Source organism: Oncorhynchus tshawytscha, linkage group LG13, assembly GCF_018296145.1.
Source record: "Oncorhynchus tshawytscha isolate Ot180627B linkage group LG13, Otsh_v2.0, whole genome shotgun sequence".
NCBI classification, from domain to species: domain Eukaryota; kingdom Metazoa; phylum Chordata; class Actinopteri; order Salmoniformes; family Salmonidae; genus Oncorhynchus; species Oncorhynchus tshawytscha.
The window spans coordinates 36,400,390-36,425,493 of NC_056441.1; the positions used below are offsets into that span (position 1 = coordinate 36,400,390).

Genomic DNA, 25,104 nt, shown 5'->3' on the forward strand with positions numbered 1-25,104 from the left:
ATATTTACATGATTCCATATATGTTATTTCATAGTTTTGATTTCTTCACTATTATTCTACAAAGTAGAAAATAGTAAAAAAAAGAAAGAAAGAAAGACCCTTGAATGAGTAGGTGTTCTAAAACTTTACCGGTACTGTAAATGAATGCACAGTACATAACACATGGAGAGAAAAAACAAGAATGGTCGAAATTGTTATATACGTGTACGAACGATTTGTAACTGTTATGTTTTAGCTGTTTTATGCAAACCAATAACTAAGGCTACGTGTCTTTTTTTTTACGTCTGTCTGCTTGCGCTGCAATTATTTGTTACCTTGTCTATTTGTCTATTCAGTAGTGCTATGTTACTTGTTTTGTAGTCTGACACTTTTTCTTCTAACAGGGTTTTCCTGTTATACTTTGCTACCCGTGCTGCCTACTTTGTTTTTCTCGTGCTATTGCCTGTTCCTACAACGTTTTGCGCTGTTGCCATAGATCTCCTGTCATGTAGTGTTGCGGTGGTCTCTATTGTCGTGATGTGCGTCGTCTCTGCCTATTTTGTGCCTCGTGCTGTTGTTGTCTGCGCTTAACAGTGTTTGTGCCATGTTGAGCTGTTGCCATGTTGAGCTGTTGCCATAGGTGTCATATGATGGTATCTCTCCTGCTTTATTTCCACTGTCTGTCTGCTGATGTTTCTGTGCTGTTGCCAAGTGTCTGCCAGGCCGTCATTGTAAATGATAATTTGCTTTTAATTGACCTGCCTTGGAACATAAGGTTAAAGAAAAAGAAAAGGACAATGAAAAACGTCACTAGTGAACACTTGAATTATACAGAAGAAGAAAAATCTTCCTTCACTTCCTTTCTTACATGACTATAAAGTCTTTATGGAGTAGTCACAGAGGTTGACTTGAACTGAGGTTGGGAGCAATTTTGTACCGACATAAATACTTTATGTAATAGTAGCCCCCACCGTTCTAAATTCAATTGTTTTACTTGTCAATCACGAAGAAAGGAAATCATACAAAATAAGGATCAAGTAACATTTCCCAAGAACACATTTCCTGCATCAGTTTATCATTCCCTACAGGTTGTTATGCCTGCAGCCAGCTGTACAAAACAATACTCTGTAGTAACGATAATGTCCTTTGTCGTAGCGTGTCAGGTCCCATTGTGGTCTATATAGTCCACTTTTGGGCCACAATGTTCTACGCCTTACAAGGTTTTCCCAAGTTCCCATATCTTGAATAATTTAAATAGTTGATAAATAAAGAAAAGGGAACTCCAGCAGTGTTCAACACAGGTTTTAAATGAATGAGGTTGGGAACCATTTTGCCTCACCATGTTTCCTGGATAGAGCCATAAGGTGCATAAAGCAATGACACAATGACATGCAGGGGTTATTTTCCTGCACGTTTCTCGCTGTTGTCACTTACTTAGTATATTTGCAGTGTTTTCGGTCACGATGTCTATCTCAGCTTCAGTGGTGAAGTATTCCGATGCTACACATCTCCCCTTTTCAGGTCCTGAGAGAGAGAGAGACAGAGACAGATGAGCAGAAGAGACACTTGGGGTGGAATAGGGAGTAAGTTGTTAACCTGGAATTTGGACAGGGAGCGGGACACCTAATCAGAGTGGCACAGAGGTGAACAGTCGGCGAGGAAAGCCACATTCCACCTTGTGTACCAGGCATCAGCGCAAACAACGCCATTCTGCTGGAAGGCCACCAGTATAACTCTGGCCAAAGGAGCGTGCGCGCATGTGTGTGTGTGTGTACATTCTTCCTTAAGCGTTCCTTTCAACTTTAGCAGACTGATGCCTCTGAGTCATGGGTAACAATCATCGTCTTACGTCAGATAGCGAGTCGATTCCGCCTGCACTGATCTGTCCAATAAAATGTATTGTCGGACTGCAGTAACTACACGCTGGGACCACTACACGCTGCACCCAATACACACCGCGACCATTGCCATTGAGCGTACTTGTAACAGTACAACCGCCATTAGCATTATGTCACTACATGCATTATGTCCAGTGGCGGCCGGTGCCGTTTAAGATGCGGGAGGACAATTTTTGTTTCTCATGAGCATGGCCTTATTTATATTACAGCATATTGGATGACCGTCATTCATATTCCACTCACCCAGTTCAGTGTAACAGTGATAGTTTTAGGCTACTACCTGATACTACTACTACATGATAGATTTTCCCTCTACCCATCATGAGGTTGCTACAATCTAGCCTATGAATGAAAGTTTACAATGTAGGTGCACACAAGTCGAGAGAAGAATTTGAGGCAACAGGCATTGATAAATGGACAGGTCTACAGTTTAATTTTTAAAATTTTATTTAACCTTTATTTAACCAGGTAGGCTAGTTGAGAACAAGTTCTCGTGTAGCAATTCGACACATACAACAACACAGAGTTACACATGGAATAAACAAAACAGTAGAACAAAAGAAAACAAAAAGTCTATATACAGTGAGTGCAAATGAGGTAAGTTAAGGAAATAAATAGGCCATGGTGGCGAAGTAATTACAATATAGCAATTAAACACTGGAATGGTAGATCGGCAGAAGATGAATGTGCAGGTAGAGATACTGGGGTGCAAAGGAGCAAAATAAATAAATACCAGTATGGGGATGAGATAGGTAGATAGATGGGCTATTTACAGATAGGCTAAGTACAGGTGCAGTGATCTGTAAAATGCTCTGACACCTGGTGCTTAAAGCTAGTGAGGGAGATGTGAGTCTCCAGCTTCAGAGATTTTTGCAATTCGTTCCAGTCATGGGCAGCAGAGAACTGGAAGGAAAGACGACCAAAGAAGGAATTGGCTTTGGGGGTGACCAGTGAGATATACCTGCTGGAGCGCGTGCTACGTGTGGGTGGTGCTATGGTGACCAGTGAACTGAGATAAAGTGGGGCTTTACCTAGCAGAGACTTGTAGATAACCTGTAGCCAGTGGGTTTGGCGACGAGTATGAAGCGAGGGCCAACCAACGAGAGCGTACAGGTCGAAATGGTAGATAGTGTTTGGGGCTTTGGTGACAAAACGGATGGCACTGTGATAGACTGCATACAGTTTGTTGAGTAGAGTGTTGGAGGCTATTTTATAGATGACATCACCATCAGTTTTACGAGGGTATGTTTGGCAGTATGAGTGAAGGATGCTTTGTTGACACATTCACTACCGCTACTCTAGCCTGCATCTTGCTGATTTTGGGTGTAATTATTAGTTTAACAGTTGCAACAAGAGTTTGCGTTTAAGAAACATTTTTCAACAGAATTGCCCATGATCACATGTAACACAGTTCACTTTCATAGCAGCCACGTTGTATTACTTCTCGCATTTACACGCTCTACTCCTCTCACCTTTTCTCTTCGCTTGTGGGATTCAACGCACAACACATCAGCTGTATGTGACCAGGCAAAAAAACATTTCCAAGCCAAACCATATCATAACCCCTACTCACAGCCTACATCATTTTTACCATATTAGCTAAAGTAACATCATTGTCAACATAGCTAATAGAACTAACACGTTACAATCATGCACTAACGTTACAGTTACAGTGTACAGTCAGTAAGCAGTTTAGCACTTACACCGGCAGGCCAAGGTGGCATTAAATTAGTAAAACCAAAAGCTTACCTTGATTTGGAAAAGTTCCAGTGTTGTGTTGGATAGTCATAGCCAGCTAGCTAACATAGCATCCCTTGGTTTGAGCAGGGTGTTTGAGTAGGCTAAACTAGCTAGCTGTATTTGCTAACTAAGTAAGTGAAACTGATACCGATTTTAAATTTTTGTTTTATCTCTCTCTCTCTCTCTCTCTTGCTTCTTCTTCATTTTGGAAGATGGTCCTCCCCTTCCTCCTCTGAGGATCCTCCACTGATTACGTCACTACATGCACACTAGCTAGTACACACTAGCTAGCTTGTACACATATCTGTCAGAGCCAGACCCTATTGAACCAAACTCTCGCATGGCACTACTTGGTAGGTGTGGTGTGTAATCATTCGTCACTACACGCCATGCCCCACCTCCCTCTCTGATATGACCTAGGTAACATTGCTTAATGAATCCTATTTCACCCTAAAATTGGTCCGTAATATGTTGTTTTTTTCAGAGGAAGTCTTAATAGCTAATTTAGTAGAACGTAAGAATAAACACCATGGGATCTGTCATATCGCTCAGGAAGGAGACGCATTCTGTCTCCTAGAGATGAATGTACTTTGGTGCAAAAAGTGCAAATCAATCCCAGAACAACAGCAACGGACTTTGTGAAGAGGAATTCTAAATCAGGTGAACAGAAGGATTTGAGTTCCTGTATGTTTCTTTCATCACACCATGTCTCGTTAGCCATAAGGCATACGCCCCCGCCCCTCTTCTTACCAGAAAGATGTTTGTTTCTGTCGGCGCGATGCATGGAGAAACCCGCTGGCTGCACCGCCTCCGATAGCGTCTCTCCAGTGAGCCATGTTTCCGTGAAGCAAAGAACGTTACAGTCTCTGATGTCCCTCTGGAATGCTACCCTTGCTCGGATTTCATCAACCTTGTTGTCAAGAGACTGGACATTGGCGAGAAGAATGCTAGGGAGTGGTGCACGATGTGCCTGTCTCCGGAGTCTGACCAGAAGACCGCCTCGTTTCCCTCTTTTACGGAGTCGTTTTTTTGGGTCGCCGCATAGGATCCATTCCGTTGTCCTGGTTGAAAGGCAGAACACAGGATCCGCTTCGTGAAAATCATATTCTTGGTCGTACTGATGGTGAGTTGACGCAGATCTTATATTCAGTAGTTCTTCTCGACTGTATGTAATGAAACCTAAGATGACCTGGGGTACTAATGTAAGAAATACAACGTAAAAAAATAAAAAACTGCATAGTTTCCTAGGAACGCGAAGCGAGGCGGCCATCTCTGTCGGCGCCGGAAATTGCGTCAGACAACAACATTGACGAATACGCTGATTCGGTGTGCGAGTTCATTAGAACGTGCGTTGAAGATGTCGTTCCCATATCAACGATTAAAACATTCCCTAACCAGAAACCGTGGATTGATGGCAGCATTCGCGTGAAACTGAAAGCGCGAACCACTGCTTTTAATCAGGGCAAGGTGACTGGTAACATGACCGAATACAAACAGTGCAGCTATTCCCTCCGCAAGGCTATCAAACAAGCTAAGCGCCAGTACAGAGACAAAGTAGAATCTCAATTCAACGGCTCAGACACAAGAGGTATGTGCATCACCGGGGGCAAACTACCTGCCCTCCAGATAGGTCCACAGACGATGCAATCTCAACCACACTGCACACTGCCCTAACCCATCTGGACAAGAGGAATACCTATGTGAGAATGCTGTTCATCGACTACAGCTCGGCATTCAACACCATAGTACCCTCCAAGCTCGTCATCAAGCTCGAGACCCTGGGTCTCGACCCCGCCCTGTGCAACTGGGTACTGGACTTCCTGACGGGCCGCCCCCAGGTGGTGAGGGTAGGCAACAACATCTCCACCCCGCTGATCCTCAACACTGGGGCCCCACAAGAGTGTGTGTTCTGAGCCCTCTCCTGTACACCCTGTTCACCCACGACTGCGTGGCCACGCACGCCTCCAACTCAATCATCAAGTTTGCGGACGACACAACAGTGGTAGGCTTGATTACCAACAATGACGAGATGGCCTACAGGGAGGAGGTGAGGGCCCTCGGAGTGTGGTGTCAGGAAAATAACCTCACACTCAACGTCAACAAAACTAAGGAGATGATTGTGGACTTCAGGAAACAGCAGAGGGAACACCCCCCTATCCACATCGATGGAACAGTAGTGGAGAGGGTAGCAAGTTTTAAGTTCCTCGGCATACACATCACAGACAAACTGAATTGGTCCACTCACACAGACAGCATTGTGAAGAAGGTGCAGCAGCGCCTCTTCAACCTCAGGAGGCTGAAGAAATTCGGCTTGTCACCAAAAGCACTCACAAACTTCTACAGATGCACAATCGAGAGCATCCTGGCGGGCTGCATCACCGCCTGGTAAGGCAACTGCTCCGCCCACAACCGTAAGGCTCTCCAGAGGGTAGTGAGGTCTGCACAACGCATCACCGGGGGCAAACTACCTGCCCTCCAGGACACCTACACCACCCGATGTTACAGGAAGGCCATAAAGATCATCAAGGACAACAACCACCCGAGCCACTGCCTGTTCACCCCGCTATCATCCAGAAGGCGAGGTCAGTACAGGTGCATCAAAGCTGGGACCGAGAGACTGAAAAACAGCTTCTATCTCAAGGCCATCAGACTGTTAAACAGCCACCGCTAACATTGAGTGGCTGCTGCCAACACACTGACACTGACACTGACACTGACTCAACTCCAGCCACTTTAATAATGGGAATTTGATGGGAAATGATGTAAAATATATCACTAGCCACTTTAAACAATGCTACCTAATATAATGTTACATACCCTACATTATTCATCTCATATGCATATGTATATACTGTACTCTATATCATCTACTGCATCCTTATGTAATACATGTATCACTAGCCACTTTAACTATGCCACTTTGTTTACATACTCATCTCATATGTATATACTGTACTCGATACCATCTACTGTATCTTGCCTATGCTGCTCTGTACCATCACTCATTCATATATCTTTATGTACATATTCTTTATCCCCTTACACTGTGTATAAGACAGTAGCTTTGAAATTGTTAGTTAGATTACTTGTTGGTTATTACTGCATTGTCGGAACTAGAAGCACAAGCATTTCGCTACACTCGCATTAACATCTGCTAACCATGTGTATGTGACAAATAAAATTTGATTTGATTTGAGATGCTGGAGGAAACAGGTACAAAAGTATCTATATCCACAGTTAAACAAGTCCTATATCGACAAAACCTGAAAGGCCGCTCAGCAAGGAAGAAGCCACTGCTCCAAAACCGCCATAAAAAAAAGCCAGACTACGGTTTGCAACTGCACATGGGGACAAAGATCATACTTTTTGGAGAAATATCCTCTGGTCTGATGAAACAAAAATAGAACTGTTTGACCATAATGACCATTGTTATGTTTGGAATTAAAAGGGGGAGGCTTGCAAGCCGAAGAACACCATCCCAACCGTGAAGCGCGGGGTGGCAGCATCATGTTGTGTGGGTGCTTTGCTGCAGGAGCGACTGGTGCACTTAACAAAATATATGGCATCATGAGGTAGGAAAATGATGTGGATACATTGAAGCAACATCTCAAGACATCAGTCAGGAAGTTAAAGCTTGGTCGCAAATGGGTCTTCCAAATGGACAATGACCCCAAGCATACTTCCAAAGTTGTGGCAAAATGGCTTAAGGACCACAAAGTCAAGGTATTGGAGTGGCCTTCACAAAGCCATGACCTCAATCCTATAGAAAATGTGTGGGCAGAACTGAAAAAGCGTGTGTGAGCAAGGAGGCCTACAAACCTGACTCAGTTACACCAGCTCTGTCAGGAGGAATGGGCCAAAATTCACCCAATTTATTGTGGGAAGCTTGTGGAATGATAACCAAAATGTTTGACCCAAGTTAAACTATTTAAAGGCAAATGCTACCAAATACTAATTGAGTGTATGTAAACTTCTGACCCACTGAGAATGTGATGAAGAAAATAATGGCTGAAATACCTTTATTCTGACATTTCACATTCTTAAAATAAAGTGGTGATCGTAACTGACCTGAGACAGGGAATATTTTGCAAGGATTAAATGTCAGGAATTGTGAAAAACTGAGTTTAAATGTTTTTGGCTAAGGTGTATGTAAACTTCCAACTTCAACTGTACGTATTTAGTTGGTGCTGCATATTAACTAATATACATGAAAACTTGAAAAAGTATTTGTCAGTATAGAATTGTACAATTTATGCTCCCTGCATATAAAAACCACGAAAACCGTTGGAACCTCCGAACGCAAAATCATAATTTCTATGACTCACGCGGTGCAGGAACATATTACTTGTAGCCTACTGTATGTGTTTTATTTTACCTTTATTTAACTAGGCAAGTCAGTTAAGAACAAACTCTTGTTTTCAATGACGGCCTAGGAACAGTGGGTTAACTGCCTGTTCAGGGGCAGAACGACAGATTTGTACCTTGTCAGCTCTGGGATTTGAATTTGCAACCTTTCGGTTACTAGTCTAACACTCTAACCACTAACGCCCTGTACATTTTAAACTGGTGTGCACTTTTTTTATGGAAAAACAATGACAACATTGATTCTAAGATCAAGAAATAAGCTAAATCCACAATCCACACCTCCAAAGAAATCCTGTCTCCGGGGCTTCTTAGAAATGCCATCAGATCCACGGTCGGATCCAATGCGAAGCGTCACATTTCAGTACAGCCCGCACTCGGCAAATCCCCCCCCAGAGCCACAGAATGGCCGAATTACCTCAGCGTGCAGCCCCCACAACGGGCAGCCAGCCCCAACATATTCAATTTTCCGTTCCTAAAATCTGCAGTCAATCCAGTGTAGGGAATATCTTCGTGATGCCCTAGCCCTGTGGTCACCAACCTTTTCTGACATAAGCATATGCAACAGTAACCTATTAAAACCAGTTATGTAACAATGAGGTTTGTGCAGTAGGCTATAGGTTTAGTACATTATCACTGCATATGGGCTATGCTTGAATTGCCCCGCCAATGTTCTTCTCAGACCATTTATATATATATATACATATATGATCACACTTGTAAAATATCAATTGTTTCTTTACTGGACTGATGGTGCCTACATCTGTTGGTTAGTCTCAGTACAAGAGAGAGAGAGAGAGAGAGAGAGAGAGAGAGAGAGAGAGAGAGAGAGAGAGAGAGAGAGAGAGAGAGAGAGAAACAGCACCAGAGAACTCCACTGAGTGCTGCTGATTGACTAAAAATGGAGCACCGTCTTCGAGCTGATGGCAAAACTCGAGTCGCACTTCATTATTTCTGACACATGCACCAATTCATGTTGTTACTCGTCTGACCGGAGAACGTGAAATACTCCTCGATATTAAATAGTCACAAGCCGCTCACAATAACAACGCAAGTCAATCAATACACGTTGTATCGCGAGTGGATAGGGCGAGTGCGTTTTATGGCTTATAAAAGTATTCAATTAGTGCTTCATTTGAGCCGGATCCTGGCACTTCTCCGTTTTGGACTGTTTTGTTCAAGAAGCTATTTGGTTGGATCCGGCAACTCTTGTGGCATGAAAAATAATTGTCACTTTTTGTCATGTAAAAATCAAAGTTCATTCAAGTTGCCTCTTCATTATTTCTCCTGCCCCCACAAAAAAAACGTAATGTTAAAAAGTAGATTTCTGCAAAGGCCTTTTAACCTACTGTAGGCCTATGTGTGAGACCAGCGCGTGGCTGTGATTGTGTTATAGAAGCGTGCCTGTATCTCTTACATAACTAAAATGAGATTCACTTTCTATGATCTCTCCCTCTCTGCCCTGATAGACATGAGCCTGTGTCTCTCATCCTCCAGCGTTGACATCACCCTTTATTTCCTTATAGAAATCATAGAATCAAGGACCTGCAGCACCCCTAATAAATTGAAATACATTTGCCAAAGTTATAGAATAACTGCTGTCTGTTCAGAAAGTAATGGAATCATCCAGAATAGCCTACTACACCACGAGAAGGACTATCATTTAGCCACGGAGGATAAATAGCTTCTTTTAAAAATAGCCTAGCTGTGGATTGTGGCCCAATAACAAGGAATAGCCTACAGTCGGGAACGTGCGGCAAATCTGTCAGTGACACAAACAGCATGCAGACAAAACCATTTCAAATACAATCAAGGGAAAACACAGGTTGGAAAGCAAAAAGGCTACTGCTGAAAAGAGAAGACTCTATACTGTAGGCTACCAAACGATTTGATCAACTTCCAGATATTGTTATACAAAGTAAAACAAGGAGCGAGGCTTTTGGCATGCGCGCATCGGCCATCAACAGCGAGTGAGCTGCGCATCATTGGGTAAATCAGTGAAACTGGCATTTTTAGTACTAAAATGTCCTCCTCGTATTGTAGCCTACAATATGTCTCCACACACCTAGGCCTTTGATAGATTCAAGACAAGGTCGTTTTTATTGATGTCAGTTTGTCAGTGTCAAATAGCCCTGCCATCTCTATCATTTGTGCGGTATTAAAAAATATTCCGCCAAAGATTCTGCCAAATGATGTAGAATTGCATGAAATACATTTCTAAAAAGACACATTTTTTTCCCAGACCCCATGTGTGCAACTTCTGTAAGTGCCTCTACTCTACTGCTCTATGGCACTACGCAAATGCGACCATATGCATGCAATGCTGATGGTACCTCAGAACTCCCCCTCTCGGGCTCAATTTTGGTTCCGGCACCTCTCAATTAGCAAATGATGCTCTGTTGTACAGATAAAAATGGTAGAAGGCTGAAGAAATTCGGCTTGTCATTAAAAACCCTGACAAACTTTTACAGATGCACAATCGAGAGCATCCTGTCGGGCTGTATCACCACCTGGCACGGCAACTGCTCCGCCCACAACTGTAAGGCGCTCCAGAGGGTAGTGAGGTCTGCACAACGCATCACCGGGTGTACACTACCTGTCCTCCAGGACACCTACATCACCTGATGTCACTAGAAGGCCAAAAAGTTCATCAAGGACAACAACCACCCGAGCCACTGCCTGTTCAACCCGCTAATGTCATGCCCTGACCTTAGAGAGCCTTTTTATGTCTCTATTTGGTTTGGCCAGGGTGTGATTTGGGTGGGCATTTTATGTTTTGTTTTCTATGTTTTTGTATTTCTATGTTTTGGCCGGGTATGGTTCTCAATCAGGGACAGCTGTCTATCGTTGTCTCTAATGGGTATCATACTTAAGCAGCCTTTTTCCCTTTTGTATTTGTGGGAAGTTGTCTTTGTTAGTGGCACTATAGCCCTTGTAAGCGTCACGGTCGTTTCTTTGTTTCTTGTTTTGTTGGCGACATTTACAAAATAAAAGTAACGTACGCTCACCACGCTGCACCTTGGTCTACTTCTTCAGACGGTCGTGACAGCTATCATCCAGAAGGCGAGGCCAGTACAGGTGGATCAAAGCTGGGACCGAGAGACTGAAAAACAGCTTCTATCTCAAGGCCATCAGACTGTTAAACAGCCCTCACCAACATTGAGTGGCTGCTGCCAACATACTGACTCAAATCTCTAAACACTTTTCTAATTAAAAATTGGATGTAATAAATGTATCCCTTTAAACAATTCCACGTTATATAATGTTTACATACCCTACATTACTCATCTCATATGTATATACTGTACTCTATACCATCTACTGCATCTTGCCTATGCCGCATGGCCATCGCTCATCCATATATTTATATGTACATATTCTTATTCGTCCCCTTACATTGTGTGTATAAGGTAGTTGTTGTGAAATTGGTAGATTACTTGTTAGATATTACTGCACGGTCGGAACTAGAAGCACAAGCATTTCGCTACATTCGCATTAACATCTGCTAACCATGTGTATGTGACCTTTTTATTATTATTATTTTTTATTTGACACTAGGGTTAGGGGAAAATAATAAAGGGAAATATATTACGAAAAAGGTATATATATATATATTTACAAACAATGATATGGGGGATTGGAAATGATGCAGAAAATTAAGCTGATGGAAGCCACAATCCATCTTCAATATTAAAGCTGATCTACCCCCCCCCCAAAAAAAGAAATACAGTATATATATATATATATAATATGTAAGCAATGTGTTGAATAAAGTGTTGACAGTGCTGAATAAAATCTTAAACATGAACTCACTCATAAAAACAGCAGCTCTTTGCTGTATTTGTCAGTCTTTAGTGATGTTTTTTAAAGATTTGAAATCTCACACAGTAGAGTTGACTATCGACTTTGCCGTGGGCTCGTGAAAGCTGCAGACCAATGACATACCGTATTTTCTGCAGACACTGGGATCGGAGCTATCTGATTGGCCAGCGGTAGGTCAATCTGTGCACTTTTTTATTTATTTATTTATTTTTATTTTACCTTTATTTAACCAGGTAGGCAAGTTGAGAACAAGTTCTCATTTACAATTGCGACCTGGCCAAGATAAAGCAAAGCAGTTCGACAGATACAACGACACAGAGTTACACATGGAGTAAAACAAACATACAGTCAATAATACAGTATAAACAAGTCTATATACAATGTGAGCAAATGAGGTGAGAAGGGAGGTAAAGGCAAAAAAGGCCATGGTGGCAAAGTAAATACAATATAGCAAGTAAAACACTGGAATGGTAGTTTTGCAATGGAAGAATGTGCAAAGTAGAAATAAAAATAATGGGGTGCAAAGGAGCAAAATAAATAAATAAATTAAAATTAAATACAGTTGGGAAAGAGGTAGTTGTTTGGGCTAAATTATCGGTGGGCTATGTACAGGTGCAGTAATCTGTGAGCTGCTCTGACAGTTGGTGCTTAAAGCTAGTGAGGGAGATAAGTGTTTCCAGTTTCAGAGATTTTTGTAGTTCGTTCCAGTCATTGGCAGCAGAGAACTGGAAGGAGAGGCGGCCAAAGAAAGAATTGGTTTTGGGGGTGACTAGAGAGATATACCTGCTGGAGCGTGTGCTACAGGTGGGAGATGCTATGGTGACCAGCGAGCTGAGATAAGGGGGGACTTTACCTAGCAGGGTCTTGTAGATGACATGGAGCCAGTGGGTTTGGCGACGAGTATGAAGCGAGGGCCAGCCAACGAGAGCGTACAGGTCGCAATGGTGGGTAGTATATGGGGCTTTGGTGATAAAACGGATTGCACTGTGATAGACTGCATCCAATTTGTTGAGTAGGGTATTGGAGGCTATTTTGTACTTCATTTGGTCTCAGTGGCTGCCGGGTAGGTGCAGTTTGTACAGTCAGACGCAATGAAATGGTTAAACATCCATGGCAACCCGAAACACGTGCCGCTACCGCAAGCAGCGCAAAACGAATAAAAAACAGGAAAGCAAGGCTATCGTTGGGCTTTTTACTGAAGTATTTGGCGATTGACTAGGAAAGCCTTGGAGACCACTGCCCAAGTCCATGTAGATGTCAGAATAAAATTCTACTGGAGGTGTTGCATCAACCCGCGCGGATCCATCCGACAAGTCATCCACACACATCGTTTTGGCCCCAGCAATAGGGCTCTCTACCGTAACAGTGACCTCTGGCGTAGCCAAAACTACTCTTTCCCATACTCGTACTGAACTTGGCAAAAAAAGAAACAGCTTCTCACTGCCAACTGTGTTTATTTTCAGCAAACTTAAACTTAATGTGTAAATATTTGTATGAACATAACAATATTCATCAACTGAGACATAAACTGAACATGTTCCACAGACATGTGACTAACAGAAATGGAAGAATGTGTCCCTGAACAAAGGGGGGGGTCCAAATCAAAAATAACAGTTAGTATGTGGTGTGGCCACCAGCTGCATTAAGTACTGCAGTGCATCTCCTCCTCAAGGACTGCACCAGATTTGCCAGTTCTTGCTGTGAGATGTTACCCTACCAAGGCAACTGCAAGTTCCCAGACATTTCTGGGGGGAATGGCCCTAGCCCTCACCCTCCGATCCAACAGATCCCAGACGTGCTCAATGGGATTGAGATCCGGGCTCTTCGCTGGCCATGGCAGAACACTGACATTCCTGTCTTGCAGGAAATCACAGAACGAGCAGCATGGCTGGTGGCATTGTCATGCTGGAGGGTCATGTCAGGATGAGCCTGCAGGAAGGGTACCACATGAGGGAGGAGGATGTCTTCCCTGTAACGCACAGCATGGAGATTGCCTGCAATGACAACAAGCTCTGTCTGATGATGCTGTGACACACCGCCCCAGACCATGACGAACCCACCACCTCCAAATCGGTCCCCCTCCTGTTAGTGTCTTAACGACCGTTCCACAGGTGCATGTTAATTAATTGTTTATGGTTCATTGAACAAGCATGGGAAACAGTGTTTAAACCCTTTACAATGAAGATCTGTGAAGTTATTTTGATTTTTACTAATTATCTTTGACAGACAGGGTCCTGAAAAATGGATGTTTCTTTTTTTGCTGAGTTTATGTATAGTATGATAGCACCAGCAGTTAGCTACCAACAGCTGGCAGACATGTTAACATTTGGTTTGTTTTATCAGTGTTATTTAGATGGCAGTCGTGAGCTAAATGCGGTAGCTCTATAGCTAGATAACGTTAGCATAGAGGTACAGTAGCTCTTTCACTTACCCAGTTCACTTCCATGCTCACTGAAGCCCGTGATAATGCTCAGGTGATAATGCACGCTCAAATCCACCTGCCTCATTCTTACTAATTTTGCCCACTTTTTACAACGTTTTTCAAATCCCTGTGTGACCATGAGCTGCTTTAGAGAAAACCTCATTATAATACTATAGCAATTGATTTAAGAGTTTTTAATTAGAGTTTTGTTTGGGTGCTCTAAGTTTACTATTCTTCGTCTCGGGTGTAACGGCACCCGTGCCAATATATCCTCCAAAACACTTCTTCTCAGGCCTTATCACTTTATACACTGAGTGTATAAAACATTAGGAATGCCTTCCTAATATTGAGTTTACACACCCTTTAGCCCTCAGAACAGTCTCAACTGGTTGGGACATTGACTCAATGTGTTGAAAACGTTCCAAAGAGCAGGTTTCTTAACGCTTTGTATACTCAGTGTATTACTCTTTAAATACACAGTATAAGTATACAGTGCATTCGGAAACTATTCAGACCCCTTGAATTTTTCCACATTTTGATACGTTGCAGTCTTATTCTAAAATGGATTTAAATAAATGTTTTCCCTCATCAATCTACACACAATACCGCATAATGACAAAGCAAAAACATGGTGTGGTATAAAGGTTTAGCAGTGTATATTAACCCCACTGCTAACATTATGCTTAACCCTAACCCTAAATTAACACCAAAAAGCATGTTTTTGTTTTTTAAGAATTTTTACAATATTGCCAATTCTGACTTTGTGGCTTTGGTAACTAGTGACAACCATTGAGGGATGAGCTCCGTGTATGAGTGATGCGATCTGATGCAAGACAATGGGGTAACAATAAAACACGTGTGTGTGTGTGTGTGTGTGTGTGTGTGTGTGTGTGTGTGACAGAACGAAATGTGAAATATAGCCTATGTTGATTCCAGTACCTGCCACAAAGCATTACAGTAAGGTACTGTGTGCCTCTGTACATATGAACTACTGTTTATACGTAGAGCTTTCCTCACGTGAAACCTGCCACAAAGCATTATGTGTACAATACGTTCATGTGTGCTTCTGTCAATATAAACTAAATGTGTCTATTCCAGCATACCTGCCACGAAGCAGACCCTCCACATGCCGGAGTGCAGGGCCATCCTGACCTCCATGCTCTGGTTCTGCTGCAGAACCACGCCCTCCTCCATCAGCAGCCAATAGTCTGTGGACACAGCCACGCCCACCAGGAGCAGGCCGCAAGCCCCAAACACAGAGGACAGGAGCGTGAGTGCCCGCGTGCTGAACATGCTCGTCTGAGGGAGAGAGGAGAGAGGATAAGAAAGAAGAGAGAGGGAGGTGAGAGGACAGGTGAGGTTTGGGGTCGAGTCGATTTCAGTGCAGCTAATTCGGCAGATGAATGGGAAAGCCTGGTTGAAATGGAGTTGGCCTCTCCCCTGGTGGGTTTTCTCATCAGAATAACTGAACAGAGACCAATTTACTAGTGGAGGAACCACTTGGTTAGTTTTATCACTTGGTTAGTTTTAGAGGAAGAGAAAGCTTCTCCACGTGACTGAATGATCCCTTTTATGACATTGCTTCACGTTTCATTGAAGATAATTAACCAAAGAACAGTTTTCTGTCTTCAACTCATCTTAAAAGTGAAACAGACAGAGGAAAGTGGAGGATTATCTGCCAGTGTCTTTGGATACATAGCGGTGACAACTGGTACTTATCCTGTACATACTAACCTGGTTAAACCAAGCTGAATGTTGCAGTCAGTCTGGTTTAACTACCCCCGGGCACACATTGGTTGAATCGACGTTGTTTCCACATCATTCCGACGAAATTACATTGAACCAACATGGAATAGATGTCGAATTGACGTCTGTGTGCAGCGGGTAGGCTATAGGTAGCATAAGCAGTGGTAAAAATGCAACACATGACCGCACAGCCCGCTATGCCAGTGAATGGGAACGACCTCACCGCCACAGAGCAGCGTGCTGCAAATTACAGGTGAGGCTCCTCCACTGATGACAGTGTGGCTTTACCCACTGAAACCGTTTCACTGGTGAGAAGAAAGAAAAAGAGAAAACCTGCACGAGGAAAAGAGGAGAGGAGGAGAGCAACTGTAGTGCCCGAAAACCAATGACCTCATCACCGATTTGAGATGCACTGCACATTCACGAGTGTCACAATGGATTTTTCTCACTCATGATGACTCACCAGTTACAAATATTTGATATGGTAAGAAGCAGCCCCCCCCCACCCCATCCTGTCTCCCTCGTGTGAATAGAGTCTCTACCCAGACCTTCAGAAATCCGTTGAATAAACATTGTCAACTCAAGAGGACAGTGACCAAGGGTAAAAGGAGGACTGTGTACGTGTCAAGATTCCCTCACAAGATTCCCTCAAGGCGACCGATGATGGTGGTAAGGAGGTGAAACCGTTAGCATCTGTTGTGCTCGGGAGTTGTGTACTTGTGTCTGCAAGGTCAAACAGAATGTGAAGATGAGGCACGCCATCGAATTTGGATGGGAGCTGAGAAGAGGCTTCTTTATAAACAGTGTTGACTGTGAGTGCTAGACACGGCATCCAGAGAGAGGGAAAACACCATTCTCAAACAGATACTATGACAATTTGGAGTAAAATGTCCGTCACGCTACTGGGCAACCGAACCAAGACAAACCAACCTACAGTGCATTCGGAAAGTAGTCAGACCCCTTGACATTTTCCAAATGTTGCTATATTACAGCCTTATTCTAATGGATAAACAAATACCCCATGATGACAGAACAAAAACAGGTTTTTATACATTTTAAGGACATTAATGACAAATTCAAAACTGAAATATCGCATTTACATAAATATTCAGACCTTTTACCCAGTACTTTGTTGAAGTACCTTTGGCAGCGAATACAGCCTCGAGTATTCCTGGGTATGACGCTACAAGCTTGGCACACCTGTATTTGGGGAGTTTCTTCCATTCTACTTTGCAGATCCTCTCAAGCTCTGTCAGGTTGGATGGGAAGCGTCGCTGCACAGCTATTTTCAGGTCTCTCCGGAGATGTTCGATCAGGTACAAGTCTGTGCTCTAGCTGGGCCACTCAAGGACATTCAGAGATTTGTTTTCCAAAGCCACTCCTGCGTTGTCTTGGCTGTGTGCTTAGGATCATTGTTACTGTTGGATCTAAGTTCCTGAGTGCTCTGGAGCAGGTTTTCATCAAGGATCTCTCTGTACTTTGCCCTGTTCATCTTTCCCTTGATCCTGACAAGTCTCCCCAGTCCCTGCCGCTGAAAACAATCCCCACAGCATGATGCTGCTACCAGCATGCTTCATCTTAGGGATGGTGCCAGGTTTCCTCCAGACGGACGGCCAGCTCTTTGGCCGGGCGGCCAGCTCTAGGAAGAGTCTTGGGGATTCCAAACTTCTTCCATTTAAGAAATGTTTTGGTACCCTTCCCCAGATCAGTGCCTCGACACAATCCTGTCTCTGGGCTTTACGGACAATTCCTTCGACATCAAGGCTTGATTTTTGCTCTGACATACATTGTCAACTGTGGGACTTATATAGACAGGTGTGTGCCTTTCCAAATCATGTCCTATCAATTGAATTTACCACAGGTGGACTCCAATCAAGTTGTGGAAACATCTCAAGGATGATCATTGGAAACAGGATGCACCGGAGCTCAATTTCGAGTCTCATAGCAAAGGGTCTGAATAATTATGTAAATAAGGTTTTTCTGTTTTTTATTTTCAATAAATTTGCAAAAAAATCTAAGAACTGGTTTTCACTTTGTCATTATGGGCTATTGTGTGTAGATTTATGAGTAAAAACAGTCATTTAAGATATTTTATAATATGGCTATAACGTAACAAAATGTGGAAAAAGACAAGGGGTCTGAATACTTATGGAATGCACAGTATACATAGTTGTTGGAACCGTTCTGAAAAGGGCAACGTAAAAAAAAAAATATCCAAGCCTGCACAGTTTGGTTGGGGTCGGCACGATGTGTGAAAAGGGTAATAGATACCATCTGGCCTTACGGATGGACAAAAGTAAGAGTTAGAGGCATGGATCGTGGACCGGGTCAATCCCTCATGGATCATTCATAATGGGCTCTCACATTTTGAAGCGAGGAAAGACCCTAGAAAGAACAATTCCCTTGATTCTTCATTCCCTTGAAACACTCTGGACTTCAGTAACATGAAGAGACCTATGTTTCTCTAAGATGGGGCATTGGGGTGGATGAGATTCCCTTTGTAGTTAAAGCCTACAGAATAAACCACAATTCCCATTCTGCACCCTCAGCTAGGCTCCATTACAGCTAGGCAATTTGGACATTCATCTATATTGCAATGAATTGATGTGATAATGAGAAATAGAATGATAAGTTTATAACATGAATTTGCACCACAGTTTTTTTTAAATTATCCTTTAAACTACTACTACTAGTTTGATGGTTGGTCAAATCAATTGTCCCATTAGAAATTACCAATATTAGCAAACTTATTTCTTGTTAAAACTTCACATTTCTCTAGTATAGGCTACTTATCATATTGATCAGCAAAAAGCCTGCGTAAAGTGATGGGTACGGTCAGTGTTGATTATTTTTAGTCTATCGTCCCAGCTCTAGGCTCCACCACTTTGTGTTGGGACAGGGAGAGCTTAGGTCTCTGGGAGCAAATGTACGGAATGCCACTTGAATGTGGGGGGTGAATAGTGAATTGTGGCTTATGTTATAGCATGAATGGGGAGGGAATCCATGAAGAGATAAATAAAAGGAGGGATCAGTAGAGGGAGAGTTTGGAGAGAGAGAGAGAGAAATAGAGAGAAGCTTCAAAGGAAAAATGTTTGAGGTCAGTGAGAGTGTGGATCTGTCCACTAGTATGGTGCTGAAATAACAGAATAATAGAACGCTTAAAACTAAGAGAGAGAGAGAGAGAGCAAGAGAGAGAGAGAGAGACTGGCTAAAGGGGAATATGTTTGAGGTCATGGTGTCACGTTCTGACCTTTATTTCCTTTGTTTTGTATTTAGTTAGTATGGTCAGGGCGTGAGTTGGGTGGGCAGTCTATGTTTGATTTTCTATGATTTGGGGATTTCTTTGTTTCGGCCTAGTATGGTTCTCAATCAGAGGCAGGTGTCATTAGTTGTCTCTGATTGAGAATCATACTTAGGTAGCCTGGGTTGCACTGTTTGTTTGTGGGTGATTGTCTATGTTAGTGGCTTGTGTCAGCACAGGTCTCATTTGTAGCTTCACGGTCGTATTTGGTTTATTGTTTTTTGTTACTCTTTTGTATAGTGTTCAGTGTTCTCTTTATTAAAATTCACTATGAACACATACCACGCTGCATATTGGTCCTCTGATCCTTCTCGCCTCTCCTCTTCAGATGAAGAGGAGGAAGACCGTGACACATGGTTAGAGTGTGGAGCTGTCCACGAGTGAGGTGCTGAAATACCAGAAAACTAGATAGCGTAAAACCAAGGACACTATTAGCCTATAGTCTCATGTATGGGTCCAAGCACACTACTGTACTGGCTCAGCTTCTTTTCTTTTTAGCTTAAATAACAAACGTCACACTTAATTAATTAGATAGGTTTATTCATAATGTTGGGTCATTAGCATACAGGTGTTAATAAGTATGTAATAATGTGAATATTTTTGAATAATTGAGACCTTCCACCAGTGAGAAATGGAGTCTGGGAATAGGCACTTTACTTGAGGTATTGTGCCCTGCAGCATGCAGCATATAGGGCTGTCATACGAATAGCATGATCCATTATCTTAACATGTCATGATGCACATTAGTGGCGAATCCAATGTCAGCCTGCATGAAAACATTGGTGTTGAAAACGTCCCCACGTGTCATGACAAAATGATATAGCTTGACATGAACTGTCATAGCGTGTTATGACAGGTCTCGTAATTCTATTGAGTGTGTGATGACATGCGTGTAGGTACAGTCCAATGGGACTAGGCTTCTCTCAATGAAATGTGGCCGATACAGCGACTTTCAAGGACACACGGTAGTTTATAGAATCCAATAGGGAGAAATACTTGGAATACTACAGAGTCAGAGTGCTTCATTGTGCCGTTGTCTCCCTAGAACAGCATTGGATTAAACGTCGTAGGACAGTATGATGGAAAGAAGAAGGGATGGATGGGTAAGGTCATTTGGAGCGATCGTGGGTCAAGTGGACAAAGACAACTGCTGAGTGGTACAGAAACTACAACTCCCAACACCCACTACTCACTCTTTCTGACCAGCCCCACAGTTGATATTCCCAGCTAAGCGGCCAATGAAGGCTCAGGAAGGGTGTCGTTTTCTGTTGAGGCGGCAATATGTTCCACTGTCAGCAGGCTCGGCCAACTGGCATGAAGAATGCGGTATTTAAAGCAGGGACAGGAAAGTAGGTCTGACATCAGCTTCTTGAGTGAGAAAAACCATGCACAGGAGAAAGCACATGAAAAACACAGTAATGTACAGAGTGCAGTACATTGTATAAATGTACAGAGTGTAGTACATTGTATGAATGTAAAGAGTGCAGTACATTGTATGAATGTACAGAGTGTAGTACATTGTATGAATGTAAAGAGTGCAGTACATTGTATGAATGTACAGAGTGCAGTACATTGTATGAATGTACAGAGTGCAGTACATTGTATAAATGTACAGAGTGTAGTACATTGTATAAATGTACAGAGTGTAGTACATTGTATGAATGTACAGAGTGTAGTACATTGTATGAATGTACAGAGTGTAGTACATTGTATGAATGTAGAGTATAGTACATTGTATGAATGAACAGAGTGTAGTACATTGTATGAATGTACAGAGTGCAGTACATTGTATGAATGTACAGAGTGTAGTACATTGTATGAATGTACAGAGTGTAGTACATTGTATGAATGTACAGAGTGTAGTACATTGTATGAATGTACAGAGTGTAGTACATTGTATGAATGTACAGAGTGTAGTACATTGTATGAATGAACAGAGTGTAGTACATTGTATGAATGTACAGAGTGTAGTACATTGTATAAATGTACAGAGTGCAGTACATTGTATGAATGTACAGAGTGTAGTACATTGTATGAATGTACAGAGTGTAGTACATTGTATGAATGTACAGAGTGTAGTACATTGTATGAATGTACAGAGTGTAGTACATTGTATGAATGAACAGAGTGTAGTACATTGTATGAATGTACAGAGTGTAGTACATTGTATAAATGTACAGAGTGCAGTACATTGTATGAATGTACAGAGTGTAGTACATTGGAATCCATGAATGATACAGAGATAACGAACATCAAATGTGCTCAATGAGGGAAGAAGATAAACTGTAGGGAGAGAGTGATGGAGAGAGGGGCGGGGAGGAGACATGTCTGGGGGGGGACATGTCTAGGGAAAGACCTTGGCCCCCAAAAATGTAGGAGCATCCAAGAGCTCTGACTGAACCTACACATGCCTGTACAAAGCCACCCATTCTTACAGACAGTTACGGGCAACAACCACCATTCACAAATACATCCAGGATCTATAAACAACCATGTCTGTTTTCTTTAGCATTATATGCAGAGGCATTGAAAGCTATTAAAACTGACTGATGGAGACAGGGATAACCCATCCGAGCATTTAAATTGGACACCCAGAGCCACACTCCCCCCCCCTCTCTCTCTCTCTAGCTCTCCTCCTCCTCTCCCTCTCTTTCCTCCTGCGCCCCCCGCCAATCAGAAACACGACACACACACACAATTTTAAACATGCACATGGACCCAGATACAGAACAACTAGGCTACTGCAGCACACATCATGTACCATCACCTTCCCCTCGGGTTTCACCAAGTAACAGGCATTACTTTTAGTCTCCCATACCAACTACATAACAAAATTGTCGTGATTCCCATTCCCTTCACACTTCCACACAGAGCTTCACCACACACTACAGTGCGCTGTTGCACTGCAATGAACAACGCTCACCAGTGGCAAAAGCGACACGAAAATGATTCTAATCATCAAGAAATGTCATGGGAAGGAAATATTCACGAAGGTAACATTCTCAGAGCCTGCCACACGCACATCTTGCGGGGAGCGAGAGAGAGAGCGAGAGACCAAAGGCAGTATATTATAGAATGATTGACTTCTTTTTCAGATTTTTCAAAACCAAATGCCAGTCGCATGCATTTCTTGTGTGTATTCAGCTAGACTAAATATATGCAGCAAATGTTACAGACAGACTGACTGTAGCCCACAACACACTGACAGACGGACATCATCATGAAACGTGTGAACTGCTATAACCCAGAATGAAAACTATGATGATGTATGATGAGACATTTTTCAAGACGGTTTATGAAACGAATGGTCATTTGTATAGCGTAATGATGACATATAAGCAACAGGCACTACTCACACTTTCCGACCGTCCAAATTAATGGTGCAGCCGTCGAAAGATCCGCGCGCTAGGGAGCTTTGACGGATTGTGCAATTTTCCTTTTGCACCCCCCTCTCTCTCTCTCTCCCGCTCTCTCTCTCTCCCTCTCTCTCTCTCTCGGACTCTCTATGGTGTGTTTCCCCGTATCGCCCCCTTGCTCCTCTCTCTCCCGCTCTCTCTCTCTCGCTCTCTCTCACTATCTCTCTTGTGTTTCCCCGTATCGCCCCCTTGCTCCTCTCTCTCTCTCTCTCTCTCTCTCTCTCTTTTGCCACCCTCCTTTCACTCACTCTCTATTTCAGCACTGCGGAGAATAGGTTGAATGGGCTACACCGAGGAACGCGCAGAAGATGCATTGAAGCGCGGGGGAAAGCGCCACACAGATCGAGGGACAGAAAGACCGCGGAGAGTTGCGAGCGGAAGACGTGCTACTTTTGCAAGGAGACAGCCAAAATCCTACGACACAGAAGCAGGCAGGGACACGCAGTTTGGTTGGCTATCGCACTCACGCAAGCACGAGCCCGCACGCAACTAGCAACACGTACACACACATTGCATTCAACGTGGTATGGAGAGGGTAATGAGGACAGTGATTATTCTACCAGTCTCGCGCAACAACACAGTGCTAATTGGAAACATTGCATTGGTTCATCCAATGAATGTATCATTTGAATTGAAACAGAGAATGAACAGGGAAGCATATAGAAACTGCTCCTGAGTTAGAGTCTAATTAGGATTTTCAATACAAAATGTTTTTTTTACGGAGAGGAGTGATCAGAGACAATATATGTATGGTTTTGAATCATATATCAATACTATTTTATGCTCACAGATATACTGAAAACAATACAGAAACGCAGCATGTAACAATTTCAATGATTTTACTGAGTTACAGTTCATATAAGGAAATCAGTCAATTGAAATAAATTTGTTAGGCCCTGGAGGCGGCTTATGGTGGTAGAGAAATGAACATTGCACTCTCTGGCAACAGCTCTGGTGGACATTCCTGCAGTCAGATTGCCAATTGCACACTCCCTCAAAACTTGAGTCATCTGTGGCATTGTGTGACAAAACTGCACATTTTAGAGTGGCCTTTTATTGTCCCCAGCACAAGGTGCACCTGTGTAATGATCATGCCATGCAGGTACTTCTACACCTGCATTGCTTGCTGTTTGGGGTTTTAGGCTGGGTTTCTGTACAGCACTTTGAGATAACAGCTGATCTAAGAATGTCTATATAAATAAATAAATACCTATAAAATCATATTCTTGGTATGCCACACTTGTCAGGTGGATGGATGATCTTGGCAAAGGAGAAATGCAAACATAACAGGGATTCAAGCAAATTTGTGCATTAAATCTGAGAGAAATAAGCTTGTTGTGTGCATGGAACATTTCTGGGCTCTTTTATTTCAGCTCGTGAAACATGGAACCAACACTTTACATGTTGCTTTTACATTTTTCTTCAGTGTATATTTGATGCATGCTTAAAATGGCAAGCGAGTGAGCTGCGCCAGCTTGCAGAGGGAGCTGAAGTTGTATAAGGGGAGGGGAGGAGGGATTGGCAGTAGTAGCTCAGTTCAGCCTGCTGCTTCACCGTATGACGTACACCACTCTGCTTCTATGCCTACAGCCAACTGCACAGCCGCACACACACACTGGGCATACCTGACTTCGTGGTCATCCAGATGTATAAATCACCATGGTGTGTGTGTGTGTGTGTTCATGCTTGCATGCGCCCATTCATGCCCGAGTAGCCACAATAACCTTAACAGACTGATAGGAATGGCTGTGAGTCACAGAGGTGTGTGCTCAGCATTGGACTCTATCCCTTTCCAAACCACACACAACCACACACAGGACCGACTGTACCGCCTGTCCTGCATAATAGACTGAAAGGTCACAAAGTAGAACAGAGATTATTTTATTGATGGGGGAAATTAGACCTTTCAACCCTATGGATGCTATCACCATAGCTGTCAATCATTGGTCCGATCTGATGCTCTTTGACATTTAGTCAAGTTTTCATTGAGTTGCATGAGTAGTTAGCCGTTAGCTATTTCCAGGTTCTGCGTGGCTTATATTTACGCAATGAGGCCAGGGGAGGTGTGGTATATGGCCAATGTACCACGGTTAAGGGCTGTTCTTATTGGCCATAAAACACAAACCAATGAGGTGCCTTATTGTTATTATAAACTGGTTACAAACATAATTATAACAGTAAGAATACATGTTTTGTCATACCTGTGGTATATGGTCTGATATACAGCTTTCAGCTTTCACAGCTTTCAGCCAATCAGCATTCAGGGCTCGAACCACCCAGTTTATAATAATGGGTAACTCCCTGTTTGCTGTACTTGAGTATAACTGTTTACTGCTATGGCACCAATGCATTAGAACAAGGGGATTGGGAACTGCAGAACTTGCTTGGTCACAGAACAGTTTTGTGCTCTCATCCCAA

The 25,104-nt window shown here is 42.9% G+C and overlaps 1 protein-coding gene across 2 annotated transcripts in view; it reads right to left on the minus strand.

The window, feature by feature from the left end:
• LOC112264837 (voltage-dependent calcium channel gamma-7 subunit-like) overlaps positions 1-22,714 on the minus strand; it is a 28,530-nt gene extending 5,816 nt beyond the window's left edge. The window contains exons 1-4 of one of the 2 annotated variants that reach the window (XM_024441707.2): positions 22,627-22,714; positions 20,464-20,638; positions 15,327-15,522; positions 1,414-1,503 (exon numbers count right to left, since the gene is read on the minus strand). In XM_024441707.2, coding sequence (XP_024297475.1) covers positions 1,414-1,503; positions 15,327-15,516 — 280 coding nt within the window. In that variant the 5' untranslated portion in view covers positions 15,517-15,522; positions 20,464-20,638; positions 22,627-22,714. The remainder of the gene's footprint in view (positions 1-1,413; positions 1,504-15,326; positions 15,523-20,463; positions 20,639-22,626) is intronic. The other variant, XM_024441708.2, reaches the window with a different exon arrangement.
• Positions 22,715-25,104: the final 2,390 nt, after the last annotated feature.